The following is a 26,644-nucleotide window of genomic DNA, read 5'->3' on the forward strand; positions in this document are numbered from 1 at the left end:
GTATTGTCGGGCCTATATGGAATAGGGTGCCATGGGATCACCCCCGGGTATGTGCGTGGTAAGATGGAATAGTGATGTGATGGCTTGGAAACAACTCTTGGCACGTTTGAGGACGAACGTATGTTTAAGTGGGGGAAAATGTAACGACCCGGCCGGTCATATTGAATATTACAACCCCGTTTCTACATCTACTGCTCAATTTGTGCTTTGCAATTATTATGTCACTTGCCGGAGTGATTGGTTCGGGTCCGGTAATATTTTGGAATGAATTGGAACACTTAGTTCCTAGGTTTAAAGCGTAGGTTAAAATAGTGGTCGGATGTCGACTTATATGTAAACGACTCCGGAATAGAGTTTTGATGATTCCAATAGCTCCATATGGTGATTTTGGACTTCGGAGTGTGTCCGGAAAATTATTTGGAAGCCCGTAGCTAAATTAGACTTGAAATGGCTAAAATAGAAATTTAAGTTTGGAAGTTTGACCGGGGAGTTGACTTTTTGATATCGGGGAGGAATCCGATATAAAAATTAGAATACCTCCATTATGTCATTTATGATTTGTGTGCAAAATTTGAGGTCAATCGGACTTGATTTGATAGGTTTCGGCATTGAATGTAGAATTTGAAATTTGTTAGTTCTGAATAGGCTTGAATTGGGGTGCGATTTGTGTTTTAGTGTTGTTCAATATAATTTGAGGCATCTACTAACTTTGTGTAATATTATGGGACTTGTTAGTATACTTGGTTGGGGTCCCATGGGCTCGGATGAGTTTTGAAAGAGTTTTTGGAAGAGTTTGGTGTTTTGAGCATAAGCATGTAATGATCCAAAGATCCATTTTTAGTTCTAGAGATTGAAACTCGATTTCGAGACTTCCGGGATTTTGATAATGAATTATAGGAGTGATCTGGAAAGTTTAGTCTAATTTCATCAAGTCGCGATTGGGTTTTTAGCGTGAAATATGAGTTAATTGTTTAACAAGCGAAATTGGTATCACATTAAGCAAATGAGCTCTGAATTGAGTTTCGATTGAACGACTAGCTTCGTATTATTATTTGTGACTCATAGGAATAAGAATCTTCGAATTCCGAGTTCGTATGATGGAGTTAGAGCTTTTTAGTGAAAAGAATAACTGGTGGTGCAAGCAAGTTCTGGTGTGGACTTTTAGTGAAGGAAAATGGACTTTTAGTGACGGATGGGCAGAAACTTAAGGACCAAAAATGGTCATTTTCTTCATTTCGTTTTGTATTTTTGGAGCACGGTTCTTGGGCGATTTTGAGGATTTCTTCATGACTTTGACTTGGGTAAATGTCCTATACCCAAAAGTGATTATATTTCATAAATCCATGGTTATATTCATCATTTATTTCGGATTTAAATGGAAGAAATCATGATTTTTGCAAAACATTTCAAGAACGAAAATTTTAGATTTGGAGGTTGAGTTGTTATCGGAATTTGATAAAATTGGTATGGTTAGACTCGTAATTGAATGGGTTATCGTATTTTGTGAGTTTCGTCGGATTTCGAGATGTGAGCCCCACGGGAGATTTTTGAGTTAAATTTCGGATTTTGTTGGAAAATTAGTATTTTCATATAGAATTAATTCCTATAATTAGTATTGACTGAATTGAATTAACTGTGGCTAGATTTGACGAGTTCGGAGGCCGATTCGCGAGGCAAAGGCATAGCAGAATAAAGAATTACAAAGTTCGAGGTAAGTAACAGTTCTAAATTTGGTCCTGAGGGTATGAAACCCCGGATTATGTGTTATATGATCGGTTTTGGTACGCACATGCTAGGTGACAGGCGTGTGGGCGTGCACCGTAGGAATTATGACTTGGTCAAATTCCATGGAACTGTGTAGTTGAATAATCTGTGGTTATTTGTACATTCTCCATGTAGTAGAGAAATTGAAACAAAAATCATGTTTAGATTATGTGTTGGCACTGTAGGGACCCACAGAGGTCGTGCACATGTTGAATTATCTGCTAAATTGTTGTTTTGTTCTCAGTCACAGTTTACTTGTTGATTTTATCTCAGTCTCTATTGTTCATTATTGATGCATCATATTATTGTTGTTTGGGCTGATTTGCATGATCATTGAGAGCCCGAGAGACCGGAGAGATTTATGACTGAGTGAGGCCGAGGGCCTAATTGTGAGATATTTTATTATAGCACTTGAGTTGTTCGTGCATCACGTGAGTTGTCCGTGTGGATCCATATATTATACTATAGCACGTGAGTTATCCGTGCAGCACGTGAGTTGTCCATGTGGCACGTGAGTTGTCCGTGCGGATCCATATATTATACTATAGAACGTGAGTTGTCCGTGCAACACGTGAGTTGTCCGTGTAGATCCAGATATTATACTATAGCATGTGAGTTATCCGTGCAACATGTGAGTTATCCGTGCAGATCCAGATATTGATACTATAGCACGTGAGTTGTCCGTGCAGCACATGAGTTATTCGTGCAGCACGTGAGTTGTCCGTGCGGATTATAGCGATTGGGCTGTAGGAGCCCCTCCGGAGTCTGTACACACTCTCAGTGAGTGCGGGTACCTACTGAGTGCGAGTGTTGAGTGAATGGAATGGCTAAGTGACTGTGGTCCTGAGAGGATGCAATTGATTTCATTACTGTTGAACTTCAGCTGTCATATATCACTGTTTTGGAAATTTCTGAGAGATATTATCTTATATTTCAGTTGAACTTCACATGAAATTACTGCTTTGGCCTTAAATGTTGAACTTAAAAGCATGCCTATCTTATTATGTTGTAAATTACAGTAATTGGACTCAGCTGTGAAGCTCGTCACTACTTTCAGTTTTTTATTTAGTATTGTTACTTGCTAAGTTGGTTGCACTCATACTACACCATGCACTTCTTATGCAGATCCAGGTATTCCTGGATACAGTGGGTGCTGATTCTTTCGCACGGTTAATTTTTCGGAGATTTAGAGGTAGCTGTCGTGTTTCGCAGACCTTGTCTCTCCTTCCCTATCTCTTTGTTTACTGTATTTGGTCTCAAACTATAATAGGTCGTATTTTCCAGGCTCGTATTCATATTAGATGCTCAAGTACTCAGTGACACCGGATTTTGGGAGTGTTTATATTTGTACATGTGAGATTTCTTCCGCTGAATTTAATTATTGTATTTTCAAATTTAAAAGATATGTGATTTATTGATATTGTCGGCTTGCCTAGTATTGAGATAGGCGCCATCATGACGGGTAAGATTTTGGGTCGTGACAGAAACCTTGTCGTTTACCTATAAAAGAAAATGACATTGTTGATTTCACTTCTCAGAAGTTTCAGCTCATTCTTGCTTGAACTCAAGTTACTGGGCTGTGGATCTGCATTCGCATTATTTATAGGTTGTGATTTCAGCTTATTTTTGGGGTGCTTCTTAGCATTGTTTTTAGGTCGAGTGTTGAAATCATCGGCATCATCTCTTGGATTAACTGCAGCTACGACTCCAGATTCGATATACATCTCATTTTTATCTTCATACACCGGGACAAAATCATGCAATTCAAGCCTTGTTCGTTCAACATTTGTTCGGGCAATGTTACCAAACACCAACTACAAATAAAATAAAACTTAGCAATCATGAAATTTTAAAAAAATAAAAGACAACCAATATATTACTTGTAAAAACTACACATCATACAGTTAATTGATATTATGTATATTAAAGGTATTAAATATGTATCATAAAATGTATAGTTTATGTTTCAAAAATGTATAATTTATGTATCAGAAATATATAATTTATGTATCAGAAGAAATTCATATGTATTGCTATAAAATGTTGTAAACTAAATAAAAATATTTTTTAACTGCTCCCGACTTAAAAGAAATTTTCTTTCCTCAACCTCTTGAAGGTCACCTTCTTCTTTACAGTCCAATTTAGTATGTGTGGCACAAGATCTCCAATCCGGTAAGCGAGGTTTTTGAGAGTATATGGGCAGCATTCATAAAACCAACACTGGAATGCCAAAGGCAAACCACCATATCGGTACATCTTTCTCCTACTACGAACCTTATCTTTTATTGACTCCAACGTAGCATTGAAAATCATTTTTCCCCAAGGGAAAGTCTCAAAATCACCAGATTCAACCAACAGAAAATCATTCTTTTTTATGAAATCATCATTCGTAATAGAAAATAGGAAACTGTGAATGAAATACAATACTGCAGTCTTTAATGCGTCCTCATCATATTTTTACATCTTTTTTAAGAAACAATCAGTTAACAATTTCTTAGACACTTTTGACATGCTTGGAAAGTACAATTCCATCAACCGACTCGACTGGACAGATTCATAATCTTTATTGGAATCACCATTACACTTTAAACCTGTGATAATACAAAACTCCGCAAGTCAAAAGTGCAACTTGGTGCTATTCACTTTAATCCATAACTCGTCATCTTTAGGTAACACCACTTCCCTACGCAATAGTAAATGGATAAGTTGGTTTTGTATTTAAAAAATTCGGGCAAATCCACAAAATAACCAAAACATGTTCTTCTAAACATCTCAATATGTTGATCATCCAAAGTATCTTTTAAATGTTTCACAATACTATAGTTTGTATGCACACTGATACGAGTACTCTAATGATCACCCAAAGGAACATATTAATCCCAAAGTTGCAGACAATACAAAAATATAAATATATATAAGTTTCATAACAACCACAAATATGCACATTACAAAATTAAGTATACACTATGTGGATATACGATAAACTTTATATACAAATTGCACATTACTTATTGACTTGATACAAATTGTATATATTATAAAAAAAAATGATACATTTTATATACAAATCTGGAACATAACTGCTATATTGGATAAATTTTCTACATACTAAAATAAACTAAGCGCACACAAGTCAGATTTATATTATTAGAAATACCTTCAAATCAAATGAGCTGGAACATTTTTGATCAACGTAAACTTTTCTCTTTTTTGATGGAACATCATCCCATCCCTTTTAGCCTTCCTTTTAGAACCTTTACCCTTATCCTTCACAACATCCTTTCCCACCATTTTAATCTTTCTTTTTGAACTTGTGTCTTTTTTCAACAACTACACGCTGAGTAGTTTGTGACCTCGTTACTCTATCGCTGGGAGTCCCGATATGTGAACGTGTCCTTCTATCAACATGGGTACTTTGCATTCCTTCAATAGGGGTATCTTTCATTGCTTCAACAGATTTAGGGGTTGCATGCCCCAAATCGCACCCAAATTCAGGTAAATCTTCAAAATCGTCATCATTATTCCTACTAAAACTAGGGTTATATTTCAGTAATTTACTAGCTAATTTCATAGAATTTGGAGATGCCCTAAACTTTCTATTTTTCTTCAAAGACTTCTTTTCCTCCATTATAGACTCGATTATGAACAAAAATTGGAAAACCTACTGAAATTTTGACTTACATTGAGAGCGAGACTAAAAATGGAGAAGCTGTGTTAGAGAGAACCGAGTACAAAGAAGGGAACCAAGTACAATAGGAAAAAATGTGAGTGAGTTAAAAGCGTGGGTGGGTCAGTGTATTATAGATTGGGCTATGAAATGTAATATATTTGGGTTGGAGGAACATTTCGGGTCCATAGAGGAAATTATAAACTATTAAAATTTTGAAGTGCTGTACATGGTAGTTTTTCCAAAACTTAACAAAGTTGAGAAAAATGAGCCTGGTATTCTTTTTATAATAACTGGAAACTGTAGTACTGGAGAAGACCGAAGATTTGAGATAGGCATTGGAGCTTGTCCATAGTACATGACGCCTATTGAGGGTCATAGTCTATCTAACTGCAATATATAGAAGCGAATACTCCATTGATTGGAATGGAGTTGACAGCAATCATAACAAAACTTGACGCGCCACGAGTCTTGTTCGAAACAACTATACTGAACATGTAAAACATCTGTTCTACAAATTGTAAATTCAACAACATTCGACTGTTTGGGGCCTGACCTTTTCCACCAAGACCTCTACTAATGGTTTGGCCTAATTCTATTAACCAAATCTGCGTGTCTTACAAATAAACGCGCAATGAATAAAGCCAATATCAACATCTGCATTCTCAACCTTTCTTAACAGCGAGCTAGCAGAAACATGAATAGGAGAAGTGGTTCTTTTTTGTGACATAATGAGATATGTAATCTGTTAAAGCAGCAGAAGAGCCAGGAATATCAGCTGGAACAAGTATCTGTGTCTTTCCAGAAGCGATTCTCTTACCAGCCACATTGGCATAAAAGAGGCCTGAGATGGCTGGTACGAAAACATCACTCTCAGAACACATGTAAAAGTCGATTACTTTCTCCAGTTCAGTAGACTCTGAGTCAAGAAATTTTGCCTTTTTGTCAATGGGCATTATGCTTTCCTGCAGTTGTATTTTCGTCGTAGTAAGAAAAAAAAAATATTGAACGAAAACACTTACCATAATCTAAAGTCTATGAGAGTGAGGCAAAATATAAAGAAGTAAACCGTGAAACAGTAAATACAATAGGAAAGAAACCGGACCTTTGTATACGTTTTAGGAAAGAGATTCTTCAATGCATCAAGGCTGCTATCCCACCTTGATTGAGTCAGATATAGAGTCGTATCCGTGTTGAAACCAACTTTTCTCAAGAACACACCTATCTCCTCTGGACCATAGCAGCTCTTTGATTTAAGAGCACTGTTTCCTTGGCAACTCTTTCTCTCCAGTATATCAACCCTCAGATCCACTGCAATGAACTGTCCTTTTGACTTTGCGCTCAAAGTTCTTAAGCGCTCCACCATGGACTCAACTACTTCATTAACTTCTGGTTGAAGCTCTAGAGTTTCAAACATCGCCATACATGCAATTGACTCGATATTGCTCTTCTCTTTCATTTTTTTCATGTTTACCGAAGGAAAGTATGTTGTCAGCCTTATGTTCCCCTTAGATTTGAAAACTGGCTCAATATTTTCAGCAACATAATCTTCAGAAACTCTATTTGGAACCTTCACCACAGCAAGATTTCTTGCTGAGACTTCAGTAGGCTGAGTTGATGCTACTTTGACAACCCCATCGAGGCTTCTCACAAAGTGTTCAACATCATAGATGTCATCAAAGTTCCTGAATGTCACAAAAACCCTTTATGAATCTTCAAACTTTGGGTAACTATAAAGTGTGGACCTGGATGATACGAGAACTAGAAAACGATGAAATTCACAGGTGACCCAGCAATACTGAAAGCCTTAGGTTTCGACAGAGCTTTTCAAAGAATACATTAAGCAACCTCGAATGTTAAAAGAAATACGCAATAAATTCCTTAATTAATTCTCATTTGAAACAAGCACTAGAACATTGCAAGACTGAGAAGATAGGGGAAACAGCATTGAGAACACCGACCTCTTATCCCCAGGTTTGCTTCCTCTGATGTCTGGGATTACAAGAATTGCACGCAGATATCTTGCTACTATCACTGCATCAGCAATCTGCATATGCCAGTTGCCACACAGAACAGACAATAGAAGAGAAGGCAAACATAGACACAACTCAGTTTAAGCCTTAACTCATCCTGTAAACATTATAAGAATCTGCACTTTGCTGACAGCATAAACAAGGTGAAATAAATGATGTAATATAAGAAAATGCCAGATTAATGTTTGATTCCTCCATGTTAATAGAGCAATAACCATGAAACAAACAATACAACAATAATCAAGTAGCGGCTTAGAGTTCAATTCCTATCCCATCCAACCCTTATCCACTGCACGGTTGGCATAACCAGATGTTATTGAAGAGAGAAACTGTAGTCACTATGATAAACCACACTCAACCAAGAAGAATAAACAACAAATATGGATAAAAGACACCCATCAAAGTAACTATGCTGCTTAGCACTCCTACACAGCAGAAACAACTGTAATTCACATGACCCGATGGAAATATTTGTATGTTCTGAAAGCTGGAGTGTAGGCCATGCATATGATTATTATGATGAATGTGACCATATCAGAAGCAAACAGACCAACTGAAAATTTAGGTTAGACAAGTAATCTCAGACGATTATAAAAACCCATGAGTAAAGACAAAAAAAAGGGACTCAAGTGTAAAAAAAAAAAAAAGGAAAGAAAATGGATGTTCCATGTGATTTTGTCCACTTTAACAGCTAGTTAAACATTAGTAAATCCTGTATAGCCAATAACATCAAAAGCAAATTTGTAGGTACCATATGCAGCAAACAAATGCTTGTCTATAAGATAGAACCTAGTGTTTGCAATTATTTCATTAAGTAAATTACTGATAGCAATCCACCTACATACTGCTGTTTAATATGAAAAACTCAAGATGTTACGCTAGTAAGATACCTGAGAAACATGATATTCAGGACCATTAGTGAGTGAAAAGGTAACAAACCCTTGTGATTGGTCAGCTTCTTCTGTTAGAAAACATCATAGAATAAGCTATATAAGAAATTACAACAACAACAAACCCACTATATTCCCACAAGTGTGGTCTGGGAGGATAGTGCATATGCAGAAAATTAAGATAATATTAGAGAGGCTGTTTCCAATAGAAGAAAATTAAGGTAATATTAAAAGATAAAACTTTAATAACTCAAGGTTATTAAATCACTCACGGAGAACTGGTTTAGTCCAACAAGGCTTTAGGGATTCGCCGTCCTGTTTCCAAGGGCCATTTCCAATACTCTGCTTACTGATACTATGGATAGATGTATCAGAGTCCACCTTAATCGAAACAAAAAGGATCAAACCAAATCAAAAAATTAAACAAAGAATATCACATAATTGAATGTTGACATTATGGACACTAGTTTATCTGTTCGCATTTTTATTTTTGGCATAATCTAATAGGATCTTACGAGATAAACATTTTTAGCTAAGGCTAAGCCAAAAACAAACTGTAAAGTCTTCTTAGTAATGGCCGTGAAAGTTTGCTGCAACTGCCAAAGCTAGAAGCTGATGAAAGATTTATGTTGATAGAAAAAACTAGAATATATTATGATATATGGTTGAGCGTCTTAAAACAAGTTGATTACAGCAAATTAAATCAAAATTTACAGTAGTAAGAAAGTGGTAAAGAAATTACAGGAAGGGAATCAAAGTGGTCATTCTTGATCATGTTGCCAAGCATTACGAACATAGTTACTGTAAGTACACCAGCCACCATTTGTCTCGGATCCACCCCCATTTCTCACTAGATCCACAATCCTCTACGCAATTCGAATGGTTAAAGGCAAACCCAACAGCCAATTTTTTCACACACTCTGTTCACTAATGAACTAAAAATGCAAGAACTGGAAAGTAGGCTGTCACTACTCTAAGGCAAGGTAAAAGGAGAGTGAGGAGCTGCGGTTGCTTCGAACTTGGAGCAGCTACTTACAGTGGAATTTGATGAGGATTACGGGGTTTTTTATGTATATAAATGAATGCTTTACAAGCAAAATATCCGGCGGGACAAAGTCACTAATTTTGGTAATAAAGTAGAATTAGCAGCAATTGTATAACTTGGACTAATTAGGGCCGAGTCCGGAATTAATAAGTCAGTACAGGGACAGAGTGGCTCTTACACAAATTTATTTTTAAAATTTTATGCCACCGACACTTCTTTTAAAAACGATTCAGCGCCTAAACCCAACGCCTTTATCGTCCCCAAAATTTCCTTTTTCTTTTTCTTTTTGTGTTTTTTCACAAAATTTTGAGCATATATTATGTAAATGGAAAAAAAGAAAATCAGTACGGTCACGATTTATTGAGGACTTCGACCCCAAAATGGGCCCCATCTGATCATAAAATGTATAATCCTGCAATTTCGGCTATCCTACTATTCTGTTATTGCCTTTCTTGGACAGGTAATTTTGTTAAGCTTTTAAATACTTTAATTAAAATAGCTGTGATTTTTAGTAGGCGTTTGGACATAAAAATTATAATTTTTGAAAAAGAGTAGTATTTGGAATTTAGCTAAAAAATAGTATTTAAAATTTGAAATTATGTTTGGACATGTATTTCACTTGAAAAAATATTCTAATTTTGTGCGGGGAAAAAAGTTTTTTCCGAAAAAATTGAAAAAGTGGTCAAAACCATCTCTTGATTTTTGAAAAATTCATTTTCAAAAATTCTCCAAAAATTTGCACAATTTTAGGGACAAACATATTTTTTAATAAAATTCCGGGAAAAGAAAAAAATCTATGGACAAATGGATCCTATAGTATTTTTATTTTATTTTTAAGTATGTTCACTTTATTTTGTAGATTAATAAAGATATTTAAATTTATATAAATATTAGATCCATTTGCTCTAGTAATTTAAGATTCACAATTACTGTAAATTTCTACACACCATTATTACTTAAACTTACTAAGTTTAATTAATACAAATTTTTTCTCAATTTATTTAAATATTAACACCATGCATGATAAAAAGATATGTAAGATATGGGTCCACAAATGTATGAGATAAAAGAAAATCTCACACAACTAATGCCAGTTATGTGAGGCGCACCGTAAAATCACTCCACACAACACTTCATCATTTTGGTGTCATCGGAACATGCCTCCACCCTTTAACCTCTTAACAAAAAAACAATTGAAGGTTCAGCTGGATCACTAGGTGTTTGGTATTCCTATTAAATATCTGTGGATCTTGATTATTCATGTTAGAAAATCCCACATTCCTAGCAAAAGTGATTTTTGATTATTACTTTAATTTTACGTTTAAAGTCATCGTTACGTAACTACGAAAAATATTACTTTATAGAACGATCGATTTGGTGCGGTTGCGTCATTTTTTTATTTTTTTCTCTCATCTTGCCTTCTTTTATTATTAAATAGGCCTATTTTATCCTTTATCCTATTTTTTATATAATAATATTACCTCGTACTTTTCTTTTTCTTTATAATATTACAAATTTATTCTTCATATTGTTGGTGCATGACATTATGAAACGACGACAAACAGTACAATCTATCCAAATATTATATATATTAAAATAATATAATACAATAAAATATTATATAATATATTATGAAACGATACCTAAGAAACATCGGAACAAGCCGTAAGACTTAACCTGAGACGCTAAGAATTAATGTAAATGCAGAATGGATAATGACATTTGGTCTTGCCTGCCGTTGCCTTTCGGCCTTTTTGGGATATGACTTTTTTCGTCTTTCGGTTTGGTGCGTGCACTCTACTCTACCTTCACTGCCATAACTATTGCTTTTTGATTGATTAATTACACAAGTTTCTTTTACTCACTCTTTCTTTTTTCATTTTAGTCTATAATGTGTGGGGGGGAAATCTTCTAGTTATAGCACATAATTATATGATATTTGTTCTTCTAATTATGGTAAAAATCTTTCTTAAAAAGGTTACTTGAAGCCTTTTCCTTATCTTAACCTTACCCGTTCAATTATTTTTCCAAAATCAATAAAATCCACCTCAAATTACCAATACTAGTAGATTCAACTATAATTCTTGTTATATACTCCTTTGATTCTACTCCACGGTATCTTTCCTTCTTACTTTTTCTTCTCTTTAAAACGTTTGCGAGTTTTTTCGTTGTATTTCCTATATTAAAACTACTGGGACTATGGGTGTTCATCGGTCGGTACGTTACGATATTTCGATATTTTCGATTTGGTATTTTTGATATTCAATTTCTTAAAATACTATATCAATACCATACCTAATTATGTTGACTTGCATACTAATTGTAATATTCTTAATTAAAGTACTGATAAATACAAATCTGAAAATGTTCTAGTCTCACGTGACTATTGACAAAATCTTTATCCAAAACCATCAAGTATCAACTAGAGTTGTTTATCAGACGAATTAGGCGAATATTTACGCTTAACGGATTGGCTTATAGGTTATCGACTTGTAAATGTACTAATCCGCTAGCCATCCGATAAGATATTGGGCAGATTGATATCGAGTTAGCGATTAACAGACATTTATCGAACAGTTTATCGGCTAAATCAAATAGACAATAAAAACTACATAAGTAAGCAAGACAGTAAACAATAGATAGATGATCCAATCACAATCACACTCTATTAGGCTGATGAAGCTCTCATTGTTAATAGCAATTTCTTCTTCTTTAATTCTTTTACAATAAGCAAGCTAAAATACAAAATAGGGATTCTTAATCAATCATAGAAGTTCAGTTAACATAAATTCAGGATATCAAGAACTATCAAGATCTGCCTAGTCCTACCCCAAAACAAGTTATGATGACGTTGAAGCTTAGGCTGCTAAAAAGGTGTTTCATTGTAAGTCTGACCGGTGTCGTTATTTCCTAAGAATTGTTAGAGAGAAATAGAGAATGTTTGCTGCTAAAATTTAGGTAAATAAAAAATTAGGTTTTCAAATAGTGGAAAGGATACTTTATATTCATAGAGGTAAAATTTTAAATATAATAATTTTTAATGGGTTACGATTTATCCGATAAGAAAATTGAGTAATTCGCCCCGAACCGATAAACCATTAATTATAAAACTTCAATCCATTCACCAACTGTTAGTCCGATAACCCGATACCAATAAGCCACTTTTACGGTTCGATTTTAAACAATCCTAGTATCAACCAGGAGAAAAAAGGTACATAAAGGAATAACTTGATCTTTGGAAATATCTTATTACTTGCTTAGAGTTATTTGTTGAACTTAAAGAATACAATAAAGATTAGTGCAACTGATGCAACAAAAATAAACGAGTAATGAAGTGAGAAACACCTTGAAATCATAGAAACATTACGTAGCCGACCTCAACATGTAAGCCAAAGAAAAGTATTGTGTAACTTATAGTATTTTATAATCAATAATATCTGTAATGCATAACTTAGTATATATTTCAGTATGGAATCAGTATTTCGGTAAAAAAATTAAATATCAAATACCATACCTAATACCAAATTTTTAAAAAATATAAACCAAATACCATATCAAATACCGAAATATCGAATACCAAATACCAAAATTTTCGGTTTTGGTACGGTATTTCGGTATTTACCATATTATGCATAGCCCTAAGATATTTTTAGAAAGAATAGATACAATTTCATAAATAAAACTTAAACAAAGTACTAGTGTCCTTAAAAGTTGGAACAACAAGAAAAAGAGCTTAGAAGGAACGACATGTACACTTGAAAATTACAGCCCGAAAGTTGGTCAGCGACAGGCAGATCTAGAAATTAAATTTTTTGAATTCAACCTTTAGAATTTTATGTTAGGTGTCGGAACTATTGAGTTCAGTTGAACCTATTGTACAAAGCTGCACCTTCTGGTCACAGAAACAACAGAGAATAAAGAGTTGACACAAAAAACAGTGCATAACTAGCTTGATTGTGGCTGAGAAGATAAATACTCTTTCACCATCAAGATTTCACCGCATAGCTTCTTAGGCACCTGTTGCAACGCTTTTCCTTCTTGCCAGGCTTGCCCTACCATCACTCCTGGCCCCACATGGCGTACGTATATGACAATCTCATCGTTAAAGGGCCATGGATGCTCAGCTGAGATGTTAAAACACCTTAATTAGGTAAGTAATTCAACTGCACTAAAAGAAACAACAAAGAAAACTCGCCTACACTATATCATTGCCAAGGAAGAGGATCCATGACGTGGTATTTCTTTACTAGCAATGTTTATAATATCAACCTAATCGAGGAATAAATCTACCAGCATTGCCCCAGTCCTCCCCCACTCCCCCCCTCCCCCAACCCAAACCTTTTATTTTCCATGGAAATTGGAAGAGAAACAGAAGAACTAGAAGATTTGGCAGCTGAGAGTCAGATATGACTTCGAAAGCAAGAAAAGCATTTAAAGGTGTCTAAAGGTTGACCTAAGCAGAAACTTCATGCATAACATTTTTATTTGTACAATTCGTGCCATACAGAACATAGTGGGCTCTCATAGGGTCCATAAAATTTTCCATGTGAACCGGCTAGAGAAGGTTTTGAGCTAGTCAACTTGGCAATAGAAAGGAAAATAGAAATTCAAACAACTATAAGACTCACTACCAAAACTGGTATTTCAAGACATGTAAAGCAACAATTGTTCAAGAGTGGTTAGGGTAGATAGGTCACTGAAGTGTAAGAAATTAACCACAAAGCACAAATTGCATATGGGCAATGCGAGATTTGCACAAGAAGCTCTCTATCCCTGTTTAACAAGATATCTGATGCAATAACTCTCACCTGGCTTAGGGAAACCATGAGGAAAATCTGGGAGATCCAAGAGTCCATCTTTGAATTCATATGCTAAATCACAAGGCTGTTCTGTTGACATCACTTCTTTGAGTTCACTAACAGTAAAGTACAGAGGATAAAATGAATTTGAGAGCCCAGAGAAAACTGATTCGCCTGCATAATGTGGATGATTGGTTAGGAAAATGTAGACAAGCAATCGATTGAGCAGTAAGCATATCATAAGTTAATCAGTGGTAAGTGTGGAACCTAATAAGCTGCTTAACATAAGTTGCCTGATTCTTAAATATTGTTCCTGACCATTATCAGACATACATCATATATCTGAGATTGTTGTCTTTGTAATAATAATAAAGCAACATTTCCAAGCTAGCATAATACTCATTTATAAATAGACAAGTAACAAACTGCAACAGGATTGAAACAAACAACTATCTTCTTTACATTTTAAAAAAAAAAAAAAAAGATTGACATAATGTGTTGGCATATAGCTGAAGATAGCTCTTAATGAACTTACTAATGAGTCGCCCGTATGCCCTCCCATCACCGGTGCGAAATACAACCTGGAATAAAAATTAGTTAAAGTCTTAAAGAACTCGCGTATTAGCACCAAATTACCAGAGTTGAATGCCTCTGAAAATCGGTCCAAAAGACACCAGTTAAGGGGAATAACCTTTTTGAAGAAGTTTAACCAGGCAATCTGCAGTGGCCCTGTTCATATTTGCAGTATCTTAAATCATTATCTGAATATTGAATTGAAAACAACAGAAACACTGGTATGTTACTAACGGATAGAAAACATGTCACGTAAGAAAAGTAGGACAGGCTGCACTAAGGACCTAAAGATCATATGGCACAACCATCAAACTCTCCCTCCGTGACTACCCTACCTCACCCACAATCAAACATGCGTACAGATGGGTATGAATTAACATCAAACTCCTTCTGAGTACAGGTGACTTTAAAATCCAGTATCATCTAAATTTCTCGTCTAATTTTCTTGAAACTTCAGATGGTAAGGGCAAAATAGAATAAAGATCAGATCACCAATGTTGGCTAAACTTGGACAATTTTTTTTATCATAGTCCAGTACTATTAGAAGCATAAATCAGAAAAGAGAACAATTTGGATCATGAAATGACAAAATCAAGATGAGTAACCTCCACTCGTCCGGCACTTCCAAAATTCAGCAACTGTTTCAGTATCTCCGATTGCTAGCAAGCTAGATGCACTTTTCTGTACCAGCTTTGAATTATTGTACCGTGTGCCAGCAATCTCCCAAGCTTGTGATATCAACCTGCTTGAAGTTCAACTAAAAATATGAGAAAATTGTAACACTATCAATTGTGTGATATGTTATGTTGCATAAGCTAAGCGCACATAGGATGTGCTATTTTTAAAAGAGGCACAAATTGCTTAAAGCTGGAGATGCAATTATATGTGACGAACATAGCAAGCTTTCTTGGAGGGAAAGGGGGAGATAATCATGCTTTGTCTTATACCCATAGATTCTCCCCTCACCTTAAGCAATTATACCATGAGACTCCGCAAGATAATAAAATTCACACAAGCAAGTTTATGTCACAAATTTGTAATAGATCATAGATAACAAAGCAAAAGGACGGCCTGAGGGTTTTAGATAGCTGATGATTAGGGGGAGAACTATCTTAAGATGTCTAACAACCACGAATACATAAAAGCCCAGCACTTCCTCCAATTTCAACAGTTAAAATATACTTCCTATACTCAAGTGTTCATAAAATAAAGTTTAACTTGTTTGAAGATTTCAAATTCATTTTAAATAATTCAAATTTAGCGTGAAGGTAATTTTGCTAACGACACTGATTTCGCACCTATGAATTTAACATTATCATCTGGTCTTACCAATATAGTAGGAATAGTCATAAAGTCAAATTATCCTATTAAACTCCATGCTCACTCAAACACATCATAAATGGTCATATAGGGAGCATTCTCTGCTTCATGAAGCACAACTCATAATAGCAAGAGAAGAAAGCAGATCAAGTAACAGACAAACCTTGGGTTAAGCAAGGATAATAGCCTGTGCCGCCTTTCGTCGGGAATATCCCCAATTTTCTTCCTAACCACAACAACACATAATAATGAGAAATGCTGAGAGTAAAGAAATTCGTGACCAAAGTTAACTTTACTCTTTCTATAAATAATTGTTTAGGCCTTTTTTGGGGAATTGAACTGTAATGCATCAAAATTAACTAATGAAGCAAGTCAGTAATAGAGATATACCAAAGATAAGAAGCGGGATTATAAGAAGAAGGGTCTAAAGGAATAAGCTCTTTGGGAGGGTCAAGGAATGTGACAACATCCTGTTCGTCCAAGTAGACTATCTTGCCATTCGATAAAACTTGGTAAGGTTTTTCATCCCACGGTGAGGATGAGCTGGAGAATGAAGATGACGACGACGAAGATGTCGAACTTGCTCGTACAACAGTGTGGTTTGCCGGACGCGATATTGACATAGACCTCAAACCGCTGGACGGAAGTGCTGAGCTGAACTTTGTGGATTTGAAATTGAAATTGAAGGCTAGCTGTCGATCCCCCGAAATGATTATTTTGGTGGAGAAGCAAATTGATCGCCGGACCACGAGGTTATGGGCGCACGCCCTCTCCGGGGCAGCTGCTGCCTGAGGATACTGCATTGTGAAGGCACAAGGTGCAGCCGTGAAAACCATTGCATTGGAGTAATTTTTAGAGTTGAAGAAAAATCGAGTAATTATTTTTAGTATATCAAGAAAATTAAATTACATTTTTAACTTGGAGTTTTTTAATCAAGGGTTGAAACTTAACTATTTTAGAAGATAATTAGCTCCGGTTTGGTCATAAATTTGGGAGTTTTTTTATTTATTTTATTTTTAAATATCTGTTTGTTTATAAATTTTAATCTTTTTTTTTTTTTTTTTTTACAGATTTTGAAAAAAATTTCAAATCCCAACAACTCTAAAGTAGTTTTCGCACTTTTCTACTCACAAAAGTTCAAATTTTTTTCAAGTAAAATGCTTGTCCAAGTACAATTTCAACTTTCAAAAAATATTTTTCGTCACATCTTTAAAAACTCATTTTCTCAAGTTTCAACCAAATCTATATCCAAACGCTAGCTTAAAATAAGTTTAAAATCATAAGTTTCAAAAAAAAAAAATTCTTAAATTTGTGTCAACTCAAATTACCTTTAAATTTTTGTGTCAATTCAAAATACCTCATATAAATTTGCAAAGCAACAAAATTTACACTTATATATTGCATGTAGCCTCCTGAGCCGAAAGTTTATTCGAAACAACCTCTCTATCCTCACAAGTAGGGGTGGCAAATAGGCGGGTCGGATATGAGACGGGTCAAAACGGATAATGAAAAAACAGATAAATTACCCAACCTGACCCATATTTAGTACAGATAAAAAACGGGTTAACCGACGAATAATATGGGTAACCATATTATCCATGGCTTTTTGAATATGATCAATTTTGGGAGAATTCATACTCTCCAAACTTAAGAAATCCCCAATTTGAGGCTTTACAAATGTAAAAGTTAAACTCATTAATTATTCAATGTTAATCCATTGGTTATTCACTTTTTAAATGGATAATATGGTTCATATCCATATTTGATCCGTTTTTAATGGGTAGTTAATTATTTTCTTTGAACCATTTTGTCACCCCTGCTCGTAAGGTAAGGTAAGGTATATATACACATTATATTTCCCATATTGCTCAGACCGTACAGTATATGATAATATTGAGCATGTTGTTATGTTGTTGTTGTAGTATATTGCCTGTAGCCTAAGCTTTGTTAGGGTAAGGGTGTACTTAAACAAAAATTAACGACGAGGATAAATAAAGAAAGTATCACATTAGTTGGTTATATATTGAATTGATCTATTTAGCGGAGTACTCATTTCATCTGTGACTACAAAAAACAGCGAGAGAGAAAGAGAGTGCGATTCAGAAAGAGAACGTGAGAGCAGCAGAGAAATGGCTTCAAACGCAGCGGCGCCGTTTTGGAGGTCGGCGGGGATGACTTACATAACATACTCAAACCTATGCGCTAACCTGGTTAGGAACTGCCTTAAAGAGCCTTACAAGTCCGAAGCCCTGACCCGTGAGAAGGTCCACTACTCCGTCTCCAAATGGGTCGATGGCAAGCCTCAGAAACCCAGTAAGCAATCTCTCTGTTTTTTTTTTTTTACTTTTTCCCTTTCAATTAAGAAGCTTAAAGTTCAGATCTTTGGTTTCCTTATTTGTGTATCAATTCGTATTAATGTTTCAGTAATTCCTCTTTTTTATCACCGGGCATTTAGTGGTAGGATTTGTGAATGGATTAAAATTCGCAAATTGGCTATCTTCGGTCTCTTTTGTGTGATTAGTAGGTGGCATTTCTGAATCTAGGGTTTTCTGTTCATATTGCAGAATGCAATGAGATTATTGTTAATATTATTAATTCTGTTAGATTTTTGTAAGAGTTGTTCTCTTAACCGTTCTATTAATTATAAAAGGAGAATTCCTAGCTAGAATCAGTAGAAAATGGCCATCGTTTTTCAGCTCCTAGACACGAAATGTTCTTATTAAGCTCTTTGGCTTGATGAGAGAGATAACCAACCAGTTGAAACTAAAATTAGTGTAATAGTTTATCCACTCCAGTTTCTTTATTTGGTGGAGTGTGAAATCTTTGCTCTTCTGACTTGCATGTGGATATCATATCCACTTAAACCTCGAACGGTTGATAATTAACTTGGCAGACTCAGGGGTGGATGTAGGGTAATCAATACGTGATCATCTCAACCCAATAGCTTTAGCTTAGATCTTGTATAGTGCTAGAAAATTTACTAAATTAATACAAATAATAGATTTTGAACCTAGTAAATCAAATGGCCTTTGGTAGCTTTTTAAGCCATAAAGTTCAAATCATAGATCCACTTCCGCAGATTTTGCGATGCTGAGACTCACTTATTTGAATATTCAGATGGTGCTGTTTGCCTCTCTAAAAAGCTTAGTCTGAAATCAGTCAACTCATTTACTTCCTTCAAATATTCCCCAAATTGTGGTTGTCTAGAGTCGATCATTTGCTTAATATTGTCCATCTGGTTGCCTACTAATTCTCTGCTCTTTCTTGTTTATTCCCCCTAAAGATATTCTTTTCTCACTTCTAATCACTGCTGTAGAGTGTGCATTGGGATATCGTTTCACCCACTTCATCATATACCTATACATTTATATTCTCAACATGTCAAGATGAAATGCTTAAATTATGCAATTTATATCATCTTTTCTCCCCTTTTTCAAAAAGTGTTTCTTCTCTTGTTCTCTTTTCATAGTACAAGGTCTAACTGAAATTATGGAAGTTGGACTCATTAAGAGAAAGAAAAAGAATCAGAGGATCATTATGATGACACCACGTGCGACTGGCGACTGCTGATTGTTGTTAATGTATATGGTTGATGTATAGATGCTTCTATTTGTGTTTATACATGCTCTTTAATTGGAGTGACTCTCCTCGCATGTTAAAATTTCTAAAACAAATGAATTATGGTAAATAGGAATTTATCTTTTTGTCTCCTTTTGTTTCTTTAAGAAATGTCATGTCTGCATTGTCATGTGTTGTATGCACTTCTGAAAATATTAATTCCATATTTCTGCATACGTTTCTTTTTTATGTTTTAGATGAGGGTATGGGGCATGGAGGATGGGTTATATGGCCTGTATATATGTTATTTGCTCTCTTCTCTTAATGCCATTGCAAGCTGTGCTTTCCGCTTACTGATAAACATTTTTGCTGGTTTTTAAACAGCCATCCGCTCAGATTCTCCCGAAGAATGAGACCAACTGAACAAGGTTGGATCTCGGGCTTTATTTCTTCTCTCAAATGAATTTTGTACTTTCCTGGCATTACATACGGTGCTCGTCTGCTGGAGCTTGCATAAAAACATTTATATGCTAATAATATAGCCGATAGACCTTGATACTTGTTGGATAGAATTGAGATAATGTTTATTTTTAGAACCTGCTTCTGTTGTCAAGAAACTTATTTCCGTTTTTCTAACGAAACTTGTCCAATGGCCATGGGGTTGTCATAATGCATCAACCCCAATGTTCACCTGTGTAATATAAGTCATTGAGCCTTTGAAGATTGTTGCGGAACATAACCGAAAGTAACCGCCAGGGTCAGCGAAGCAGCGTTTCTCCGTCTTCAAAAAGGGTGAGAAGGAAGAAGAGGGTAGAGTAGAATTGTTGTATGCTTTATTTCCTACGAGCTTGAACTAAATATCTAAAACTAATGAAATAATACCAATACGACTTACATTATATAATACTTTTCAAAAATAAATCTTCTAATTTTGAATGCTAACACCACCATAAAAATCATGGTTGGAAGTTTGAACTCTTTTCCTTCATTACTCCAGTACAATACTTTGGAAATAAGTTTGATGCTTGATGGATTATGTTGATGCACGACCATAACAGATTGCATATAACTTCAAACCAGCCATTCTAGGCTGGCTAAGTGTGGTGAGTTAGCAAACCTAATATTTATCTTTTCATGAACCACTTGGAGTTGAATTATTTAAGACATTCAAAGTAAATAGCTGTTACTCTTCCTCTAAATCTTGCTTTTATCCGCATAAAATCTTGCCAAGAGCGCAAAAATATCTTCTTAAATCTTGCTTATCCATCTAAAATCTCGATACAAATATTATGGCCAGGAGTGCCAAAATGATAGTGCAATTTGGTTGAGTTTTTCTCAAGCTAGTTCATCACTATGTGATCTCTCTTAGGCTGTTACATAATTTTAGTGGCAGTTATATGTATCATCTCTCTTCATTCTCCTCTGTAATGGTTTCTTCAAGTGTAGTTCCAGGTTCTGTTGTAGAGAACCCTTCATCTGGAGGCAATGCAATTCTGGTTTCTGGGCTTTGCGATGGAAAGTTGGGCAATATTTCAGGGGAAGCTGCACTTGCTGTGAATGGTGTAGTCTTTTGGCTTTCATTGCCTTCACCCGGCTTTTCTGACTTAGAGTTAGGTTTCTCTTTCTCGTCATCAAAGACTTTTGCTATAGCAGTAAGCTTTTGCCATATAGAATCATCAGTGGCTAAGATTTCCCTGTTCTGATAAAGAAAGACGAGGAAGAATATGAGAAGAGCGGAACTTGCTGATAAACCAGCTATGAGGAAAAGGCCCTTAAAACTATCTAGCTTGAGGCTATCAGATGTTATAGGCATTCCATCCTTCTCTGGACAATCTGTTTCATTCCCAGACCAGTTCTGTATTGTGTTATTCATAACCCCTCCCTTCTTAAGGCTGCTCTTGAGACGTCAGGTACCAATGGAGATCCTTTTGGAAACGCCTGCATGAAATTGTGGAGAAAAGAGTGGAATACAGGAATAGATAAAGTAAACTACCATTGGTAGTATAACTTCAGTTATGGAACCTTTCCAATTAAATGATGCAGAGAAAATCTTACGAATCCGAAGCCAGCAGTCTTGTAAGTCGAACCAACCATAATATACTTCCAGCAGTACTTGTTGAGGAAGAGACTGAGATAAGGTAGTTCATCAACAATTGCACCAACACCTCCATTATTACTTCCTCTCGAGAGGGCATCATTATACTCTTCCAATTTGCTATAGCTTCTAAGCTTGGCGCTATCAAATCTCATGTGCTTCAAGATATCTTTGACAAAGGAACCTTCTTGGTACCCAACATATTCTCCATTCTTGATGAGATCATTGGGGTCTGTTATAGTAGGTTGTAGCTGTTGCACCGTTAACATAGATGTTAAGCTGGCTGTATAACTTGATGTCAGCACAAGAACCACGAAAACCCACACAATCACCACAAATCTTGTCAAGTTGCTTGTTACCCTCTCTCCTGCAACCAGCCATATGATCTGTTAAGAAACAAGGAGAATATAAAGCTTTCATATGTAACTTGCTTTGAGTTAGAGACTTACTGTGAGCAAAAACGAGAGTTGAGAAGGAAAACCAGAATATCATCCCAACTTGCTTGCCTTTGGGTCCTCGAAACTCTTTGTTTACACGGTGTTCGAGTACCCAAACCACCAAACCAATGAAGACGAAAAATGCTCCAATTGTTATCCAAAGTTTGCTCTGTAGAGGTTTCAAGAAAATCCACGCATTCTTCCTCTCATCATCCCTTACTGGCACAACTGCAGAAATAGCCGACTCCGTAAAAGGTATGAAATCTACATACTCGGATCGGTTAGCTAAAATGGTCACATCACCTATAACTGCATCATATTCCTGGTTAAAGCAAACAATGATTATGGCATTAATTACGGTTGGTCACAAAAGCAGAAAGTAGATAAGAAGGTCCCAAATAGTAGCATGTGAGCAAGATATTCAACCAAAGAGGTTACTACGAACCGGGAGTATATATTACCTTAAAAATGAACTTGTAAACAGGATCATCATAGTCTGGAAGAGTGTGGGTATCTGGTATTCGAAATGGAATAAGTTCGTAAGGGAGAGCATATGGCAAAGTTTGGATGACTTCGCCGAAGACATCTGCAAAGAAACCAGTTGAATCTATTTCCACTTTAATGAATTGCTCCAACCCTCCTTTGACAGGAATTCCAACCCTTAACTTCTTACCACTTGTGGCAATCTCCCAGCCTCTTGGAACAATAGTAGAATCACCGGGCCAAATGATGGTCCCTAGTTGCTTATTATTACTCTTATTAGATGTTTTACCATTCATCCTCAGTTTATAGGAAATTCCATCCTTCTCTGTCCAGAAACCAACGCTTCTCTCTCCTTTTCCAATTATATTCACAATCTGATATGGGAATGGCTGCAATTCTCGATCAATGATACGGAAATCACCACTTAGTCCGGTTTTTAGCGTTGTGTTTTGCATAAAGTTGATGAGCAGAGATCCCAATTCTGAGGTTCCAAGTGCCTCTAAGTCCGTTAAGTTCTCTCTAGTGTCTGGTTTCTTGAATTCTGGGATGGCAGTGGTGCCCACTTTCTCTACTGCTTTTTCTAAGATGGTAATGCTATCATAGGCCCATAGCCCGAAAACATTGAGTTCTACTTGGTCCATGTTTGGATACTCTTGACGAAATCTCTTTTTCCATCTCTTGGTGAAATTGTTAAGCTCATTTGATCTTGGAACATAAGGCTTTATACCAAGAAGACCTTGCATTGATGATTCAATCACTGAAGGATCTACCGAGTCCAGAAGACTCGTTAGCACATCCGTTATGATCCATGCATATCCACTGCTCATCATCCCGGCTTCTTTGGCCTTGAGGAAAAGGCGCGAGGCAAGAAAAGGTCGCAAGTGTACAACAAAGACCCTGGTCTGCATTGTATTCAACTTGTATAGCTCCTTGAGGATTTGATCATCATTGGCTGAAGGAGAAATAACACATCTATAGGAGACTAAGGTGCTGATTTCCAGTAAGGCATCAGTCAAATGTGGAACTATCCCGGTCCCATAGAGGCTATCTTCGTGGATGACTACAGCCTCCCTCCATTCAAAGCTCTTAATAATTGTTGCAATGGCCTTGTTCTGGCTGGAAGAAGGAAGTGCTGCTCTGATGAAGTAGGGATTTTCCTTGACTGTAAGTAAAGGACTTGCTGCTGGAGAAATGATAGGGATTTTTGCTCTTTTCCCTATGTCAATTACAAAATCAGTTTGTGTGGACATTTGTGGCCCAAAGATGGCATGTACTTTGACATCCTTTAGCAAGTATATGGCTGCACACACACAATTAGACTGTAAGATATTGTCTGAACATCCCTTTCAAAATAGGAAAACCAGTGAAAATAAGAGTATCTTAGGCCCCCAAAAAAAAAAAAAAAAAAACAAAGATACCTTTTTTTGTGGAAACTACTTAATCTTTGCATCCCCACTATACTCTTATTAACATAACTTGTCGGGACCTCACCTCCACACAATTAAAATGAGAAAACATGAGAAACTCTCACCACCACTCATTTAAAAGGATACTTTCGAATTTCGATACTTTACGTATTTAGTAAGTTATCTTAAATTTCGTGCCTAATCAAAGATCATCATATAAATTGGGATGAAGTGAGTACTAACTACCAAAGTATGTCATGAACAAAGCGAGTAGAGATGAGCTAGTTTGATAGAAGTAAATCATAGAGCTGAATTTACCAGCGGATGCTGCTTCAACGTCATCTTTCTTGGAATCCCTGAAGTGAGGGACTATCCGAATGGCACTGCGATTAGCGGCATGGTAATCTTCAAGAGCTAGCAAGATACATGTGTGCATTACTTTTGCCACATTTGTTTCCATATCAAGAATTATGCCTACATCCACCTGCTTTACAACACTAGTTTCATCTTTACCACTTATTGGCATTATGTATCGGCAAAAGCTAATGATGGAGACAAATTGAACAAAAAAAATTAGGAAGTGGCATCGTGAATTTTGCATTTTGAAAACTCGGTTAGTCCGAGAGTTGGGAAAGCAGTTGTGCTTGTGCAAGCAACCACCTTTCAAAGCTAAAGCTCTATCAAAGATGTGTTTAAGCTCTCTCAAATGGGTGGGCTTCAGTATCACGAAACTTCTTACTCTTCGACCAGTAAATTCCTTAACTACTATAATTAGACCAAAACCCAATAATTGTAGAAAGAAAAGTCAAATATAAGTTGAAAGAAGGAAAAGTTGAAGATATTTCGTTTGGTTATTGAGAGAGAGGACTTTCAGAGCTAGTAAGCTTCCTCGTTTGACCAAATCAAAACTAACTGAACATAGTGACTAAATTCATTTGGTTGAACTTTGTCTGGTACTTATTCCCCAATCACACCTACTTGTGTATCCATAGTTTGTCTAAGGCAGAGGGAGCTGATAAATTTAGTATGGTGAAAGTTCCGAGCAAGCTCAATTACAAATCCTAAGACGACGACATATAAGGCTGCTACTACTACTATATACTACTATAATGTTAATCTTAGTTTACGCGGTTTCAGTTTAGTCTTGGTCAGTAGTAGCTTGCTATCACGCCAAAACAACCAGACACACTTATGACCCACCACCCTGATCGGTAGGGATGGCAAATGGGGCAGGGCGGGGCAAAGTCTTAATGAGGCAGGGCGTGTCAAAACAAATTTTCAGAAAACTAATACCTATGTTGCACGTTAATAATGACACGTGTTGATTTAAATATTTATTTATATGAAGGAATAATAAAATTTAATTAATGAGAGAAATTTTTTGTATAATATTACAACAATCATCTAAATGCCGAAAAATATTATTACATTAGAATAATATTTAAAATAAAAGGATATCATCAAAACTTACACAAATGATCAATTTTGTCATGCTAGTTAGATAATTATATATTATAGTTTAAAAGTATATATTGTGATGGTATCTTAACGAACATTTCTTTGTGGACAATATTTTTTTTTGTTTATGTTTCCTCCTAATTCGTTGGTTGCTCTGCCTTAATCAGAACTCTTGTTGTCGATCTTGATATCACTCTTGAAAGTGCAACATACAGTTGTTCGTGCAAGAAAATATATTGCGGTAAATATAATCCAATACACTACTAAAAATCACATGTTTACCGACGTCAATTAACGACGGACGTCTCTCGGTAACAAGGCTTTACCGACGGAAGTCCGTCGGTAAGTGGTTGGTAGGTAAATCCTTCTTCGGTAAAATAAACTGACAGAATCCGTCAGTAATTACCAAAGGATATCCGTCGGTATATTATAAAATAATATAATATTAATAATATCAATACCGACGGATGTCCGTCGGTAAATTAAAAATAATAATTTAATAATACCGACGGACACCATCGGTAAGTTTAGAATTTTAATTTAGTAATCTAAAATATGAATAAATTCATATTCCGATGGATATCCGTCGGTATTTTCAACAAAATTTAAAAATTTGGTTCAAGACTACCGACGGACTCCCTCACTAATTAAGAATGCTGGATGGAAAATGAATAATTATTCTGACGGACTTTGTCAGTAAGTCCCTCGGTAAATCTGGTACGTTTTTGCCAGGGAGTGCCTATTTTTTGTTGCACCACCTGCCAGCCAGAATATTACAATAGACTTGCCAGCCAGAACATTATAATAGAAACAAAAATGCAACCACAACTAAACTCAGCTTAACAACGACAAAACTTTATAAACTATCCAAACATCCAAATTATCCCATCAAACATCAAAACTATCCAACCAAACTTCAAAATGTAACATTCAAAGTTAACATCCAACCAAACATAAAATCACTCCTCGTCTTCGGATTCCCCCTCATCTTCTTCATCATTTATATTATTTCCATCACTTTCATCCTCTTTATGAATGTGCCTTTTTGGCGGAGAGCGGGGCAGACCGATTAAGTGGTTCACTTGAGCCTTGAGGGAGTCGATGTCATTCCTAAGT

At 35.9% G+C, this 26,644-nt stretch overlaps 2 protein-coding genes and 1 pseudogene across 3 annotated transcripts; all 3 read right to left on the minus strand.

Moving 5' to 3' along the window:
• Positions 1-5,924: 5,924 nt before the first annotated feature.
• Positions 5,925-9,697, minus strand: LOC107797486 (protein MANNAN SYNTHESIS-RELATED 1-like). Of its 2 annotated transcripts, XM_075244501.1 has the most exons (7): positions 9,097-9,697; positions 8,627-8,735; positions 8,355-8,425; positions 7,393-7,478; positions 6,537-7,116; positions 6,359-6,396; positions 5,925-6,306 (listed from the first exon to the last, which is right to left on the minus strand). In XM_075244501.1, the coding sequence occupies exons 1-7, from the start codon at positions 9,196-9,198 to the stop codon at positions 6,180-6,182; spliced, it is 1,113 nt and encodes a 370-aa protein (XP_075100602.1). In that variant the 5' UTR covers positions 9,199-9,697; the 3' UTR covers positions 5,925-6,179. The 2 variants fall into 2 exon arrangements, with proteins under 2 accessions (XP_075100602.1, XP_016475872.1); XM_016620386.2 differs by having other exon boundaries at positions 5,925-6,396.
• A 3,432-nt stretch (positions 9,698-13,129) lies between these two features.
• Positions 13,130-16,957, minus strand: LOC107797487 (uncharacterized). The gene is made up of 7 exons (XM_016620387.2): positions 16,482-16,957; positions 16,255-16,317; positions 15,377-15,513; positions 14,890-14,927; positions 14,734-14,779; positions 14,208-14,372; positions 13,130-13,523 (listed from the first exon to the last, which is right to left on the minus strand). The coding sequence occupies exons 1-7, from the start codon at positions 16,925-16,927 to the stop codon at positions 13,345-13,347; spliced, it is 1,074 nt and encodes a 357-aa protein (XP_016475873.1). The 5' UTR covers positions 16,928-16,957; the 3' UTR covers positions 13,130-13,344.
• A 3,884-nt stretch (positions 16,958-20,841) lies between these two features.
• Positions 20,842-25,138, minus strand: LOC107797483 (glutamate receptor 2.9-like; annotated as a pseudogene).
• Positions 25,139-26,644: the final 1,506 nt, after the last annotated feature.

This window comes from Nicotiana tabacum, chromosome 22 (assembly GCF_000715075.1).
Source record: "Nicotiana tabacum cultivar K326 chromosome 22, ASM71507v2, whole genome shotgun sequence".
Classification (NCBI taxonomy): domain Eukaryota; kingdom Viridiplantae; phylum Streptophyta; class Magnoliopsida; order Solanales; family Solanaceae; genus Nicotiana; species Nicotiana tabacum.